The sequence below is a fragment of the Canis lupus genome, chromosome 22 (assembly GCF_048164855.1).
Source record: "Canis lupus baileyi chromosome 22, mCanLup2.hap1, whole genome shotgun sequence".
Taxonomy (NCBI): domain Eukaryota; kingdom Metazoa; phylum Chordata; class Mammalia; order Carnivora; family Canidae; genus Canis; species Canis lupus.
This window is the reverse complement of record NC_132859.1, coordinates 18141969-18158978: the sequence shown is the minus strand read 5'-3', so window position 1 is coordinate 18158978 and position 17010 is coordinate 18141969. Positions and strand designations below refer to the sequence as shown.

The window sequence follows — 17010 nt, the reverse complement described above, 5'->3', positions numbered from 1 at the left end:
CTGCAAAGGAGCGAGATAATGTATAGGAACGTGAACTTCAAATTACATATGTGACTCCACACACTAGTCTCTATCATGTGAATAGGTGAGCTGCATTGTAAACGACTCAGCCCGTCAAGTTTGCAGCTCCAAGAGCGAGACCCCGCCCCTGTGGCTCCGCCCACCGCGAGCGGCAGGTGGGGCCGGCAGATCTTCTTTGCGCATGCGGAAACTGCTGCCCGCTCCCACCTCTAACCCAGGCTGAGGGTAGCTGCCGTTTCTGAGAAGACGATTCGTCAGGAGACGCTTGGCGCGGTTTTCCTTTTCTCTCCCCTCTGCGGGCCCTGGTCGTACTTCAGCTGTGCCTAGAGTGTGGTGTGTTCTCGTCTGTCTGCCTGTCTCTCCGCAGAAGGTGCCTGTCGTTGGCCCAGTAGTTCCCTGTCGAAAGTGCCGGCCCCCGCGCCGGCACCGGCCGTAGCCGGGTGGGAAGGCTCAAGATGGCGTGCCTGTTGGAGACCCCAATCCGCATGAGCGTCCTCTCGGTGAGTGACCGCCGCAGCCGCCCGCCAGCTCGAGAGCTCGGGCCGGCCCGCAACACTCACCCCAAACATGGAGTGCCTCCTGGAACACCACCCCTTGGGGTGGCTTCCGGCTCAGCTGTGGGCCGTGGGGAGAGAGAGGGTGGGCGGGAGGAATAGACGGGACCCCGACCGAGCCAGAAACGTCCAACTCCGGGAGCGCCCACCGGTGCCGTTGCTCAGGTGGCCTCTGGCGGACGGGGTGGTTGGGCATACGGGCGGCTGGTCCGGCGGCTCGGCTTGGGTCTTGCCAGGTGCTTCGCTGAACCTTCCTGTTAGCGTTGCCGCTTCTCCGGGCCGAGCGCGGTACCCTGTGGGGCGCGGGGCTTGCTCCTGGCCTGGGAGGGAGCGCCCGTCCAGCCCCCCCCGCGGCGTTGGCAACGAGGGTGCAGGCACTTCGGCCCCCACAGCCTGCGAGCGGCCAGGCACGGGCTAGAACCGCTTGCTTCTTGGCAACGGGGATTTCACGTCAGCTGCAGCGTGTGTAGTTATTTGAGCCCCTCTGCTCTGGAGGTCGCAGCTCCGAGTCTAAAGGAACCCGTGCCTGGCATTACTTTTTTTTTTTTTTCTTTTTCTTTTAAGGGGAGTCAAACGCTGAGAAAAAGAAAAAATTAAAATTTTCCTACTACTATTGAAAGAAGGGAATGTATTGACTCGCCAGGAAGTAATACCTAGTTGTTTGTTCTGTTTTGTTTTTTTCTTCAAATTAAATCCGAAATACAACTTTCACTTTTCACTCTATGGCTCTTGAGAACCAGGACCCGGAGTGAAAGTTACTGAGGAATAACTCCAGAGGATTTTTACTACGATTTAGAGCTGTCCAGCTCAGACAAGAGTCACTTTACCTACCAATGGTCCATCTGCTGTTGTTGTAAATAGGCAAAGACTGGTTGGCCATCTTTTAGACTTGGGGAAAGCGGTCTGATTCTGAGAGGGTGGTTGGATTACAGATGCTTCGATTTGTCAGGTTCCTAGAATCTGTGACTCCAGCGCATTTCTTTTCTCTCCCCTGACTTCCCCCATTGATTCACCTATCTGGAAGCCCTTAGGGCATTAGCTGTGATTCAGGGTTAGAACGCTGTGGCATACCAGAACCTAGATCATTTAATTTGGGGGGATGGGGGCTGTCAGCAGATTTGCCTCCTGATGGGTTTTAGCAGTCCTTTTCCTTATTTTATACAGCAATGGGGGAAACACTGTTCATCTAGGTATTGAATCAGGTTCGCCTTTTTTTTTTTTTTAAGGTTTGTCTTTTATTCTACCTCTGTAATATTTTGTGGGAGAGCAGGTGAATGACTTTTCCCTCATGTTTCTTTTTTTTTTTTTAAAGTATGCCTCTCAACTGTCCTCAATTCCCTTTAATTATCTTGTTTATCCTTTTTTTTTTTTTTTTAACGTTTTATTTATTTATTCATGAGAGACAGAGAGAGAGGTAGAGACACAGGCAGAGGGAGAAGCGGCTCCACGCAGGGAGCCCGATGTGGGACTCGATCCTAGGTCCCCAGGATCACGCCCTGGGCTGAAGGTGGCACTAAACCGCTGAGCCACCCGGGCTGCCCATGTATATCCTTTATTTCACCTGAAGCTTTACTTTTTGTACACTGTTAACTTGTGTCGTGTCTACAGTTGAAAATTTTCATTTGTTTCACTCCCTGAGTAAAAACATTTCCTGTTTAATTCTTTTTTTTTTTTTTTTTTTTTTTATGATAGTCACACAGAGAGAGAGAGGCAGAGACACAGGCAGAGGGAGAAGCAGGCTCCATGCACCGGGCGCCCGATGTGGGACTCGATCCCGGGTCTCCAGGATCGCGCCCCGGGCCAAAGGCAGGCGCTAAACCGCTGCACCACCCAGGGATCCCTCCTGTTTAATTCTATGCAGAAACTTCTTGAAGAGTATTCCCTACTTCTTCTGGGGATTTGCTTTAGTTCTAATGTCACCGAAGGCTAATTTATTTTCACAGTCCCAATGCCTTGTTTGTCAGTTCACCAGTTACAGAGCCTTGGAAAATCAGACACCACTGTGGCACAACCTTTTGAAATACAGAGTGCAGGTGGAACAGGAAATATTAATCAGAAATTACCTTGAAATAATTGATTCCTTTAATATAGGCTGCTTACTGTGCACCAGTTATGTACAAAACTGTAATGGATACTTTTAGGGAATGCAAGGATGAGATCAGATATGCCCTCAGGGATCGTACAGTCTGAAGGAGCCCACAGTCCAATAAACATAGTTCAAGCAAGGGGCAAATCAAATGCCTTTAAAGGTTTCATTCAAGGCCCTTTGTACCTTCTCCCCATGAGAGATCTCTTCACTCTTACAACCTTAACTGTGATCAACTCATAGATTACCTTGCCAACCTTGACTTTTTCCCACCTAGTCTCACATCTTCAATTGCGTGGATGTTACCTAAGACTTTTTTTCCCTCTAGTATCTATTTTTTTCCCATTAGTATCTATATTATCATTCAATGAATTATCATTGAATTTAAATAAATTATTGAATTGTATTATTGGTTTCAGAGGTAGCGGTTAGAGATTCATCAGTCTTATATAATACCCAGCGCTCATTACATGCCCTCATTAATATTCATCTCCCAGTTACCCCATCACCCTGTCCCTCTCCCCTCCAGCAACTCACAGTTCGTTTCTTATTAAGAATCTCTTTATGGTTTGTCTGTCTCTCTGATTTCATCTTGTTTTATTTTTTCCTCTTTCCTCCTTATGATCCTGTTTTGTTTCTTAAATTCTAGGTATGAGTGAGATCATATAATTGTCTTTCTCTGATTGACTTACTGCACTTAGCTTAATATCCTTTAGTTCCACCCACATCGTTGAAAATGGCCAGGCTTTTTTCTTTCTTTCTTTCTTTCTTTCTTTCTTTCTTTCTTTCTTTCTTTCTTTCTTTCTTTCTTTCTTTCTTTCTTTCTTCTTTCTTTCTTTCTTTCTTTCTTTTCTTTCTTTTTTTCTTTTCTTTCTTTTCTTTCATGACTGAGTAGTAGTCTATTGTGTGTATATATGCCATTCTTTATCCATTCATCTGTAGATGGACATCTGGGCTCTTTCCACAGTTTGGCTATTGTAGACGTTGCTGCTATAAATATTGGGGTGCAGGTGCCCCTTCACATCACTACATTTGTATCTTTGGGGTAAATAAATACCCAGCAGTGCAATTGCTGGGTCATAGGGTAGCTCTATTTTCAAATTTTTGAGGAGCCTTCCTACTGTTTTCCAGAGTGGCTGTACCAGTTTGCATTACTACCAACAGTGTAAGAGGGTTCCCCCTTTTCTGCATCCTCGCCAACATCTGTCATTTCCTGACTTTATTTATTTTAGCCATTCTGACTGGTGTGAGGTGGTATCTCATTGTGGTTTCGATTTGTATTTGCCTGATGCCGAGTGATCATGTGTCTGTTGTCTATTTATATGTCTTCTTTGGAGAAATGTCTGTTCATGTCTTACCTGAGACTTCTAACAAAGCACATTCCCTTCTCCCAAGAGTACTTAATTGAGACTTTCCATTTCTATTAATGGTACTGTCTTTCATTGATCAGTCACCGTTAAACCTCTTGAATTATCTTTGGCTCTTCCCCCCCTTTCATGGTCCTGTATCTAATCAGTCCTTAAGTTCTTTTGGCTCTTAGTGTTTCAGACATCTGGCTGTTCCCATGGCCACCCTCTCATATCATTTTTGTGCCTGCACTACCACAGTGTCCTCAGAATTACTTTTACCGCTCCTTATGTCTTAACCTTTCAGTACAAGTCCATTCTCTACAGTAATTTTCCTATAGAAGACATTGGACATACTGCTTTCCTGTTTCAGTTCTTTGGTAGGTTCCTATTGATGAAAGGCTGATAATCCTGTTCACTTTGGATGTAAGATTCTTTATTTTCTGCATGAACCATCTATCCCATATAAACTGTCTTTCCCAGATTTAAGTAATCTTGGATTCTTCCAAACCCAGTAACTTCTTGTCTGCCTACTCATTTGTACATATGAATTATAGCTTTGTACGGATTCATTCATGTAATATATTTTGAACTTCTGTCATTTGCCAGGCATGGCGCTGGGTTTGGGAATACAGTGGTGAGCTGCACAGACCTATCTCTGCCCTTTGGAAATTTTAGCCTAATGAGTATAGATATCAAATCATTACACAGTTCTTTAATTGTGAATGATGATTAGTGTTATGAATGAAAAATATAGGGTGGTGTATGACCATGTAGTAGAGGAACCTGATATTGAGGGCCACGAGGAGAGCTAGGGAGGATTTCCCTTAAGAAGTGATAATGAACCGAGAGTTTAGGGATGGTTAAGAATTAACTAGAAAAACAGTAGAGTGTTCTGGGCAAAGGAAACTGCTTTTGCAGAAGCCCTGAGGCCTTTAATAATTGTTCTTAGTAAATTAATTCAGAGGTAAGTGCTTGACCTTTTTCTTAACCCCACTGGTATTTATAGCACCATGTCTTGCATATACTAGGTATTCAGTAAATGTTTGGTTGAACTATCTATTTTGGGGATTTGAACAAACTCTCTGGCTATCTTTTTTTTTTTTTAAGATTTTTTTTATTTATTAATGAGACAGAGACAGAGAGAGAGAGAAAGAGAGAGAGAGAGAGAAGCAGAGACACAGGCAGAGGAGAAACAGGCTCCATGATCCGAGGTCTCCAGGGTCATGCCCTGCACTGAAGGCGGCGCTAAACCGCTGAACCACCCGGGTTGCCCTCCTGCTATCTTTCTAGGCCACACGGTGATCATCCCTAGCCATCTTTGGTTTGCACTTTGGTTTGCCTTACCCTTTTCAACAAATTTATAAATTCTCCCATATTTCCCAACTCTTGGATGATTTCACATTGATTGTTTAAAACTTTTTATTCTGAAGTAATTATAGATTCATGGGAAGTTGCAAAGATAGTACAGAGAGATCCTGTGCATGCTTTGCCCAGTTTCCCTTGTTAGTTTCATTTATGTATAACTATAGTACAATATCAAAAACAGGAAGTTGATATTGGTAAAAGTACGTATATAGTTCTTTATCATTTTATTATGTGTACAGTGTAGCCAACACCACAATCAAGATAAAGAATTAGTCTATCATCACAAAAATCTCCCTTATGCTACCTCAAACCTACCTACACCCTCTGCCCACTATCTCTAACCCCTGGTAACACCTAATTTCCACCTCTGTAATTTTGTCATGTTCTGTAATGTTACATAAATACAGTATGTGACCATTTGAGATTGACTTTTGTCACTCAACATAATGCTCTTGAGATCCATCCAAGTTGTGTGTATCAGTAGTTTGTTCCTTTTACTGCTAAGTAGTATTCCGTGGTATGGATGTCATATTTTAGCTATAAACCTGTTACACATTTTGGTTATTCCCAGTTTTTGCCTGTTATAACCTGCAGTGAACAATCATATACAGGTTATTGTGTGATCATAACTTTTCATATTTCTAAGATTAGTGCCCAGGAGTATAATTACTAGGTTATATGGTAAATGTATGTTTAGTTCTTAAACTAGCACTTTTCTAGAGTGGATATACTATTTTACATTCCCATCAGTAATGTATGAGAGATCCAGTTTCTCTGTACCCTCAACTAGCATTTGGAAGTCATTTTTTGCTTTATCTATTCTAAGTAGATATGTAGTGATAACTTACCATGGTCTTAATTTGTATTTCTCTAATGACAAGTAGTGTCAAAAATATTTCCATTACTTATATGCCATTCATATCATTGAATATGAGAAATACTTTAGTGACGTATTTCTTCATATCCTTTTGCCCCCTTTCTAATTGTACTGTTTGTTTTTTAACTGTTGAGTTTTGAAAGCTCTTTATAGATTCTAGGTATGAGTCCTTTGTCAGACAGGTGCTTAGCAAATATTTTCTACCAAGTCTGTGGATTATCTTTTCAATCCTCTATATAACTATAGATTAAAAAATAAACTTTTTTTATTTTCTCCCAAGTCTGTAGAATATCTTTTCATCCTCTGTAACTATAGATTAAAAAATAAACTTTGATCTCAACTTCACACAGCATACAAAAATTAATTCAAAATGGATCATAGATTCAATTGTAAGACATTAAGTGAAACTTGTAGAATAAACAAGAGAAAATCTGCAGAACCTTGGGCTTAGTGAAGAAGTCTTAGACATAATAACAAAAACATGACCTATTTAAAAAATTTTTTTTAAATTAAAAATTAGTAAGTGGACTTAACCAAAATGAAAATTTATCTTTGTGAAAGACTCTGTTAAGAGGATGATCGCATTTTACTGTGGTCACTTTGTAATGATTTGAGAGAGGCAAAGTAATAAAATTTTATTGCATAGCATTGTAGGCTGCTGTAGACAGCTAAGGCATCTATTAATTTTAGTTGTCTTCTTTAACAATGTATTCTTAGTGCCATTATGCCTTTTTGACAAGCAGCTAGTAGAACTATACAGGGTATTCCAAGTCTGATTCAGGGTATTCGTTGATTTTGTTCTGTCCTTGGTAATTATAAGCATTTGTTGGACTTAGGCTGCATATTGATTTGTTCTCTTAACATGGACAACTGACAATAGGAAGAATTTTTATGTGAAGTTAAGGCCAGCTATACAATAAGCATGAATTTAGCCTCTTGGTTTTTAGTAATAAATGCAAAGCAAAATCTGGTCAATGCATTTTAAATTTTGTCATTAATTCACTCCACAAAGCATGAGGAAGCTCAGGATATGTTAGGAGGTGTTCCTAAAAGGAATTTAGCGGTATGAACTTCCAAGTCTTTACTGGCAATGTGTGAGGAATGGGAGATGATCATTGTTTGTTTCCAGGCATAAGGTTGTCTCTTTAAGGGAAGATTGCCACCTGAATTTAGACATTGAGTGCTCAAGGAGTCTTTTAAGCTTTACAAAGAGTTAGAAACACTTTCATGTAGGGTCTTTCTATTTCAATGGAGATCTAGCTCCTGTGTCCTCCCATTCTCATTAAGAATTTCAAAATAGTGCTGGGAGCCAGGAATTTCAATGGTTTTGACTTGTATCTTTTTTATTTCTGATTTGGCAATTGCTTTGCAGTGCCATCTGTCATATTGGTTTCTGGGTAAAGATATGGAGTTACTGACAAAGAAATATTCCTCTTACTTTCTGGAAACTGGAGAACAGCTGCCTTTGCTGAGCAGTGGTCCTATGATCCCTGGGACTATTTAGATAGGATTGAAAGCTATTCCAAATAAGAGCTGTTTTGCAGAAACATCCCCAACTTGTCACTTTGATAAAGGAAAACTGATCCTCTTTCTATAAAATCAGAAGAATAATGAGTTAGCTATATTCTCCAGTATATTCATAATATAGTTAATTGGAGGAGGGGGGAATGATAAGGGAATATCATGCTGCCTCATGAACATGAAAAGTTGTGGTCCATTGGGAAAAGTTTCCGGCTCATACAATCTATTAATATTTGGTGGTCTTTACCATCTGCAAAATTATTATAGTACATGAGATTCTTTCACTACAGGAGTTTTAAGAATTTATTAGGCTTTCAAAAAGTTATATGTGGTCACTAATTGTATAAGGGGAATGAAGAAAAGAGTTATGATCATAATCAAACATGATTGACAGGATTTTTACCTTTACAACTATGTAGTATTGTGTACTGAGGATTGGGAGAGGAGCATGTTAGGAAGTAAGGAGGAAAAATAAATTTCATTTTAGACATGCTGAGTTTGCAGTGTTTTCTGGATATTCCTGTTTTAGAGCTGTCCAATAGGCAGTTGGATATTCTGGAGTGTTTTCTATACCACCAAGTAATTCTCTAGTTCTTCAAGGACCCCAGCCAGGTGTCTTACAATTTAACTCAATTCTGACACTGTCTGCCTGACCTGATAGATCCCACAGGTAAAGGGTTCAGTCCTACAAGACACCCGTTCTAAGTCCAGGTTGTTCTTCTGTGCCTCTGGCTGATCAGCTATAAATCAGAGGTTCTCACAATGCCCTCCTTGGTTTCGGTAATTTGTTAGAATGGTTCACAAAGCTCAGGAAAACCTTCACTTATGTTTCCCAGTTTATTACAAATGATACAGATGAGCAGCCAGATGATGAGATACATGAAGATCCAGACATGTCCCAAATGCAAGAACTTCTGTCCCCATGGAATTGGGGTATGATACCCTCCCAGGACATGGATACATTCACCAGCCCAGAAACTTGTCAGATTTTATTGAGCTTTAATCACCAGCACTCCCTTTCCTCCCCTCACACACCATTTTTCCCCTTCCCAGAAATTGCTGGGTTGGAATGGAAGTTCCAACCCTCTAATCACATGGTCTTTCTGGTTACCAGTCTTATCCTGAGGCTCTCTTGAGGCCCTAGCCTAATTGTTCATTAGCATAAACTCAGTGTGCTCAAAGGGGAATCTTTATGAATAACCAGAGACACTCCTATCACTTAGGAAGTCCCAAGAGTTTTAATAGCTTTGTGCCAGGAACTGGGACAAAGACCACATGTATTTGTTGTACCACACACATAAAGATCTAGTGCATAAGCCTGGGGTGATCATTATTTGGGAGTCATCTCCATACTGATCAGTGGTTCTGACTTATTAAGGCTAAGAGTCTCAACACCCTTGTCCCCAGAAAAACGTGCATCTGTTTAAAGAATCACAGAATTTCAAGTGGTTTATGATTCCTTGAAACCTACACATCAATCTTGAGTTAATAATTCCTTTTTTTTTTTTTTTTTTTTTACTAATTCCAAAGTCAGTCTCAAAAACATATATAGCAAAATTTAGAGGTCATTTGCATTCATTTTTGAATGTAAAAATTGTAACAATAATAATGTTTTGAAATTCATGTCATGTATCATGTGGAGACTTGGCTCTGAAGAACCGTGATCTTTTGCCCAGAATATGTAGTGATCTATAAGGTGCACTACCTTTACAGAAATGGCTTTGTATAGTAGATGGTGTAGCAGGCCTGGGGGAAAAGGGTAGGTCAGCTGGAAATCCACAAAGTAAGACACTTGGGGGGGCTGGGCACAGGCAAAACAGAATAGACAGAGATTACAAGTGGCTGGTGATAGTGGCATGATTGTCACAGGCACAGTGTGGGTGATAGGTCAGACAGATCCTTAGTGGTACTATAGTAGGAAAGCTAATGTACCAATTGTTGAAGCGGTGGGCTGAGTCTGAGTCAAGCACCATGGATAGCTCCGATGCAATGATATTCACTGTCTCTAAGAATCTGAAGCAAATAAGTCCTTTTTAAAAAATCAGGAGACAGCTACTCTGGACACTACCAGTTACAAGGTGTACCATGAAAGATGGTACCCAGGATCTCTAAGTCATTATATGATTTCAATCTTGAGTAATAATTTAAACTATTCTTGTGGTCCACCCATGTCTGAATAGCCTCACTCTTGTTCTGTCAAGATTGAGAAGCAAGCATTTGAATACATTCTAGTGGGTTTCCTGAGCTATCTTACCATCTTGGGAGGCATTTAAAAGAACCTCAGCGAACCCAGAGAGCATCTCAATATTTGTAAAACTGATCACAATCCTTGTCATTCCTATGCCCTAGACCTTTGTCTCCTTGGACTTCCATATTCTGCTTTGTACCTTACTTAGTTCTTTACTCCGTCTGGAAGGATCTCTTCTTGGCCCTCAATCTTTAGACATTCCCTGCTATATTGAAGAGTAAGTGAATAGAATTTAATAGTAGGAAGGAACCTTAAAGATCATCCAAACCCAAACAACTCCTTGTGATTTGACCGTGTTTTAAAAGGATAAACATTTCAGTACCTGATTAGAAAGAGGCATGAATGCTAAATTGCTTCCAGTTCTTGCAACCACCAAAGTATGTTTATAGCAATTGTTGATATTACACAGAAGCTATAATAATATTTTATTTTATTTATTATTTTATTTTATATTTTATTTTATTTATTTATTTTATTTTATTTTATTATTTATATTTTATTTTATTTTATTATTATTTTATTTTAATTTTATTTTATTTTATTTTATTTTATTTTATTTTATTTTATTTTATTTATTTATTTTTTTTATTTATAGAGACAGAGAGAGAGAGAGAGGCAGAGACACAGGCAGAGGGAGAAGCAGGCCCCATGCAGGGAGCCCGACGTGGGACTCAATCCCAAGTCTCTGGGATCATGCATGCCCTGGACTGAAGGCGGTGCTAAACCACTGAGCCACCTGGGCTGCCCTAATATTTTATTACATTAAAAATTCACTACAGAAAAAGTAAAGGCTACTCTTCATATCCCTATTAATCTAGCTTGCTCTGGCTTTTAAATTATGAAAATAAAAAACCCTCTATATGAGTGTGAATTACGGAGTTTTTGGAAGAAATCTGCAGATGAACTTTAGTTCATTCTTGCCATTTTTTTTTTTTTTAATTGGGGAAAACTGAGAACTAGAGAGGCAGACTTACCCACTGTCATATCCTATTATATAAAGTGTCAGAGCCATATATTCAAACACCTAATTAAAAACAAAACAAAACAAAAAAAATAAAAACAAAACAAAACTGTGTGCACAGCCTTACATTTTAGAATTTTGGAACTCTGAGCCCTGATTTACTGTTTTCAAGTGTTTCCTTAATATGTAAAGTCTGATTTTCAGTGTTATTTATTGAGAGTTCAGGGTTGCCTCTTATCCAGGTAGATTAAATTTAAAAATTATGTATTTAAGTATTTTCATGATTGTGTTTGTGAAATTTAAAGCTGATTGTAGGGATGCCTGGGTGACTCAGTGGTTGAGCATCTGCCTTCAGCTCAGGGCATGATCCCAGAGTCCTGGGATTGAGTCCTGCATCGGACTCCCTGCAGGGAGCCTGCTTGTCCTTCTGCCTGTATCTCTGCCTCTCTCTCTCTCAGTATGTCTGTCCTGAATAAATAAAATCTTTTAAAAAAATTAAAAATAAATAAAGCTGATTGTATTCTAAGAGTCTCAGTTGTCATAATTATATTATTATATTATTATATTCTATGCGTATAGGGTCCAGTCAAGCTGAAGTGCCATTTTAGAAACCTTCCAAAGTAGCTAGAGGCTGCAGAAATTAGGGCTTTGCTTAATATGGAGATAGAGGATGCTATGAACCTCTAGAAACACCAAGGTATGAATCCCATGATAAAACAAGTAAAAGGTAAAAATAGTTGCAAAAAACCAATGTGACAGGTCTGAAAGAATTTGAATGAGAATATGATTGAGTTCTAATGGGGCAGAAGTTTACCAGAATTCAAAAAGTAAAAGAAAAACAACAAAACACCAAATCTTGGGTTTTAAATAGTACTTGGGCATTTTCTTCTCATTTTTCTTTATTTTGGAGGCTGGTGGGAATATTGGAATACATAGGAAGCTCATGGTAGCTACCTGCAAGGAAAAGATCAGACTTTGTTGATGATTTTATTTAATTAACTTATTTTTTAAAGATTTTATTTATTTATTCATGAGAGAGACAGAAAGAGACATAGGCAGAGGGAGAAGCAGGCTCCATGCAGGGAGCCCGATGTGGGACTTGATCCCAGGATTCCAGGATCATGCCCTGAGCCGAAAGCAGACACTGAACCGCTGAGCCACCCAGGTGGCCCTGATGATTTTATTTTTTTGTATTGTCCCAGATGGGCAGATTTATTTTGCCCTCAAAATTAGGAAAGAATTCTCTAGCAGTTAATTTAATAGTGAAATAAACTGTCTGGCAGAGGAATACTGTGTATCACCAAAACTCTTAAAGCAATGGTGAGGCAATATTTAGGATTTTGTGAATTTATCTCTCCAGAACACAACCAGAATAAAGGGAGAGGCATATGATTTGAAATTAGGGTACAGTTTAGTAAAATACTTTAAAAAAGTATTGATTTCGGGGGCACCTGGGTGGTGCAGTCAGTTAAGCGTCCAACTCTTGGTTTCAGCTTAGGTCATGATCTCAGGGTCATGAGATTGAGCCCTGTAACAGCTCTGCACTCAGCACTGAGTCTGCTTTGGACACTTTCTTCCTTTCCCTCTACCCCTCCCCACTGTGCATGCTCATGTGCACGGTCTCTCTCTCAAATTAATCCTCAGAGTATTGATTTCTGATATTCTGGACGTGGCAGCCCTACTCTCTTTAGGGACAACTACAAACATATCAAATGTCATGAGCTTTAAAATGAATAATTGAGAATTTGTGACTGAACTTATTTGGCATTTCCAAAAATTGTCAGAATGAGAAAAGAAAGCATTTTTTTGGACTGAGAGTTTTGGAGGGGTCAGAAAATCAAATTTTGGTTTCACATTATTTGGGGAATGGATAAGATTCTGGTGCCTCCAGTTGACTGGAACGTTAAGAGCTAGTTCAGTTGATGGCCCCCAACACTAATTTGTAGTGCCTCCTTGGCTATCCTGAAGTGAAATTCATAGATAAGTTAACTGTTCTCCCATGTTACTTTTAGTTATTTTTAAAGATTTTATTTATGTATTCTCCGTTCGTTCATTCATTCATAGCTCGAGTGAGGGGATGGGAGAGGGGAGAGAGAGGTAGAGGGCGAGATAATCCCAAACTGGCTCCAGGCCCAATGCATAGCCTTACAACAGGGCTCGATCTCAGGATCCTGAGTTCATGACCTGATCCAGAATCAGGAGTCAATTGCTTAACTGAGCCACCCAGGTGCCCCTCATATGTTCCTTTTAAAGAGTTGCCATTGTGGGCGCCTGGGTGGCTCAGTCAAACATCTGCCTTTGGTTCCATGGTCATGATTCTGGGGTTCTGGGATGGAACTCCTGGGTTGGGCTCCTGACTCAGCAGGGAATCTGCTTTTCCCTGCCCCTCTCCTGCTTGTGCTCTCTCTTGCTCTCAAATAAAATCTTTTTTAGAAAATAACGAGTTGGCATTATGTCCCAGGTCGTATTAAGGGAGAAAAAGAAGGAAATGATATAATTTGAGTAGTACTCAGGTACTACTATAAGAAAGAAGTGATTACCAGTAGTGATATATTTGTAGGTATACAAATTTGGCTGTGAATGTGAATGCTACACTCCAGGCTGATATAGCTAGAATGTAACAGTTACTTAAATACAATAAGTGATGGTGTTTTATGTAACTTTTGAAATGAACAATTTTTGGTTCCTAACAAGACAAAGTATAACTTTTTCCTTATTCATATGCCAGTTGCATTCTTGGGAAAATGATTGTACTGTAAAATACAAAATGTATTTCGTGTTTATATGTGAAATAGATTCTAGGCTCAGAATATTTTTAAAATTTTACTTTGGCCTATACAACTGCATAGTGTAAAGTCTTTTACATGTGGGTCCGTTGTCCCATGCATTGCAGAACATCCAGCCATCTTTCTTAGTCCTTGTCCACCTAGATATCAGTAGTACCTGCTGTCATCACTTATGTGAATTTATAACATGTATCTTAGAGAATAGTGCTGTTCCTGTTTATAACCGCTGAACGCATGGGACTTTCTGAGTAGTGTATCTTAAGTGTACCTCCCTTTTTCTCTCCTGCCCTTTTCCCTCCCCTAGCTTATAAGAGTGTATAGTATAAGGACATGGAAATAAATGTGCTATTAAACATTTTCCCCTGTAGCAGGTATAGTCCTCTAATATCTTATTTGTCTATTACATTTACTGCTTTTTGTCCTTCTCTCCTTGCTGAAATGTAAAGGTCTGCAAAGGTGGCCTGTCAGGGGCAGAGGGGTGTCTTTGTTCATTACCTAGAACAAAAATGTCTGCATAGTTGTTTAAATATTTGTTGACTGGATTAAAGGGTACAACTTCAGCTTTGTTTTGGATTCCCAAGTGCATACTATATCATTACAATACTAAATTGCATTTCTCAAGCAACCACATTGCGCATGTATTCTGCTCCGTACCTACAGTCCTTGTCTTTTTTCCTCCATTTTTCACCTACCAAAATGATACTAGTATTTCAGATTGTAGATAACACCTCCCATTCCACTCCTAATTTTAGTACTTAATTAGATTTTCAATTTTCTTTTTATATTGTATTCACTTACTACATTTATCCTGTATTATAAGTTACACTTATAAGTTACATATATCTTTATTTCGTTTCTGTGCTTTGAATGCCTTAAGGTAAGGGATAATTTATCTCTTACCAACATCTAGCTTACTGCCTGATAAATGAGCGAAATTCACATGTTGAATTTCAGCCTGAAATAGGTTTTAAATGCAATCTTCATAGAATTCAAACATTCTTAATTTTTAGTTGTGTTTTCTTTCATCTCTCCCCAAAACCAGGATTTATCCTTATAATGCTGAATGATGAGCATTATGAACAATTTTATCTTGAAGTTCCTAATAATTTGAGGAATAATTGAGATATTAAATTTTGATTGGCAGTTACTAATTTAAACATTCTTTTCTGGGCAGCCCTGGTGGCACAGTGGTTTAGTGCCACCTGCAGCCCAGGGTGTGATCCTGGAGACCCAGGATCGAGTCCCACGTTGGGCTCCCTGCAGGGAGCCTGCTTCTCCCTCTGCCTGTGTCTCTGCCTCTCTCTCTGTGTCTCTCATGATAAATAAATAAAATCTTAAAAAAAAAATAAAAAAATAAACATTCATTTCTTAGGGGTCAGAATTTCCCATTGACAACTGTTCTTTTTAGTTTCTAAACATCATATAGTAAGAAAATAGATTTGAAAATGTTTTATAAACTGTAACAAACTAAACATTTGTCTGGTATTATAAAACTACCTCCCTCTGCTTCTGGGTTGATTATATGGGAGAGAAGACACTATATATCAGTTATTTCTTGTACTATACATTGGTATTCTTAAACTGATTTTATAATTCTGAGCCCTTGATAACACCTATAGTTACATAATTATAAAAAATTCACACATTATTACTTTTGTACATTGTTAGTGGTTTTTTAAAATCTCAAATAATGAAAGTTTAGATTTTAAAGTTTAGCACTCAGGTGCATATTTATTTCTTGCTAAGTACTAAGCTTGCTCTGGGAAAAAGCGTATCCAATAAGAAAAGATACCTTTGGAAAAACAAAAAGAAAAGTATCTATCTGAATAATTAGGCTTTAATCATGAATATAAATAACCAAGAGAGTCATTAGTACACTTGTTAAATCAGTTATCTTTTTTGTACAAACATAGAATTTCCTTGAAATCAGTATTTGGATGGTACTCTTACATGGAGTTTTCCTGTATGTTCCCTCATTTGTTTTACACTCTATGTGGTAACATCACCATTTTATAATTGAAGAAACCGTCTCAAATTTTTATTTTTCCCCTAAGTCACAAAGCTAGTAAGTAGTAGAATGAGAACTCAAACCCAAGTCTTCAAATGCCAGATCATGTGTTCTGTCTACCACACAATGCTTGAGTATGTTAGAAATAAAGAACATTATTTTTTTTTAAGATTTTATTTATTTATTCACAAGAGAGAAAGAGAGAGAGGCAGAGACAAAGGCAGAGGGAGAAGCAGGCTCCATGCAGGGAGCCTGATGCGGGACTTGATCCCGGGACTCCAGGATCTTGCCCTGGACCGAAGGTAGGTGCCCAACTGCTGAGCCACCCAGGTTGTCCCTAAAGAACATTATATTTTAATGAAATGTACATATGGCAAGACTTCATTGCCAAATGAAATAAATAAAATAGTTTGATATTTTCTTATTAACACTTCATTTTCTAATAAACTCATTTTCTTACTTCAAGGTTTAGAACAGCAGTTGAACACTTTTTTTTTTTTTAAGATTTTATGTACTTACTTGAGAGAGAGTGAGAGAGCTTGGGGGTGGGGAAGGCAGGAGAGGTAGATGGTGGGGCTCAGTTCCAGGACTGAGATCATGACCTGAGCCAAGGGCAGATGCTTAACCAACTGAGCCACTCAGCTGCCCCAGCAGCTGAACATTTGTATATCACTTAATTTTTAAGTTAATCCCATACATGGCAAATCTGGAATTTAGTAATTTGGTATTCAAAACCCTTTCTTAAGAATGTGTATTTTTCGGGGCACCGCTGGTGGCGCAGCGGTTTAGTGCCGCCTGCAGCCTGGGGTCTGATCCTGGAGACCCAGGATCGAGTCCCGCGTCAGGCTCCCTGCATGGAGCCCGCTTCTCCCTCTGCCTGTGTCTCTGCCTCTCAGTCTCTCTCTCTCTCTCTGAATAAATAAATTAAAAAAAAAAAAAAAAAAAAGAATGTGTATTTTTCAAATGGCAGGGATTTATTTATTTTCATTTACTGAGGTATAACTGGCATACAGTATTATATTAGTTTTAGGTGTACAACATAATGATTTGACATTTCTATGCATTGTGACATGGTCACCAAAATATGTCTAGTTATCTACCATCTCTCACCTCACAAAGTTAATACAGTGTTAATTCACTCTTCCCCATGCTCCATGCTGTACATTACCTTCCATGATATATATTTTATTACTGGAACTGTGTGTTTATTGATTCCCTTCACCCAATTGGCCTG

At 39.2% G+C, this 17010-nt stretch overlaps 1 protein-coding gene across 3 annotated transcripts in view; it reads left to right on the top strand.

Moving 5' to 3' along the window:
- Positions 1-229: 229 nt before the first annotated feature.
- ARMC8 (armadillo repeat containing 8) overlaps positions 230-17010 on the top strand; it is a 111273-nt gene continuing 94492 nt past the window's right edge. The window contains exon 1 of one of the 3 annotated variants that reach the window (XM_072792580.1): positions 230-521. In XM_072792580.1, the coding sequence (XP_072648681.1) occupies positions 477-521 (45 nt within the window). In that variant the 5' untranslated portion in view covers positions 230-476. The remainder of the gene's footprint in view (positions 522-17010) is intronic. The other 2 variants (XM_072792579.1, XM_072792578.1) reach the window with 2 other exon arrangements.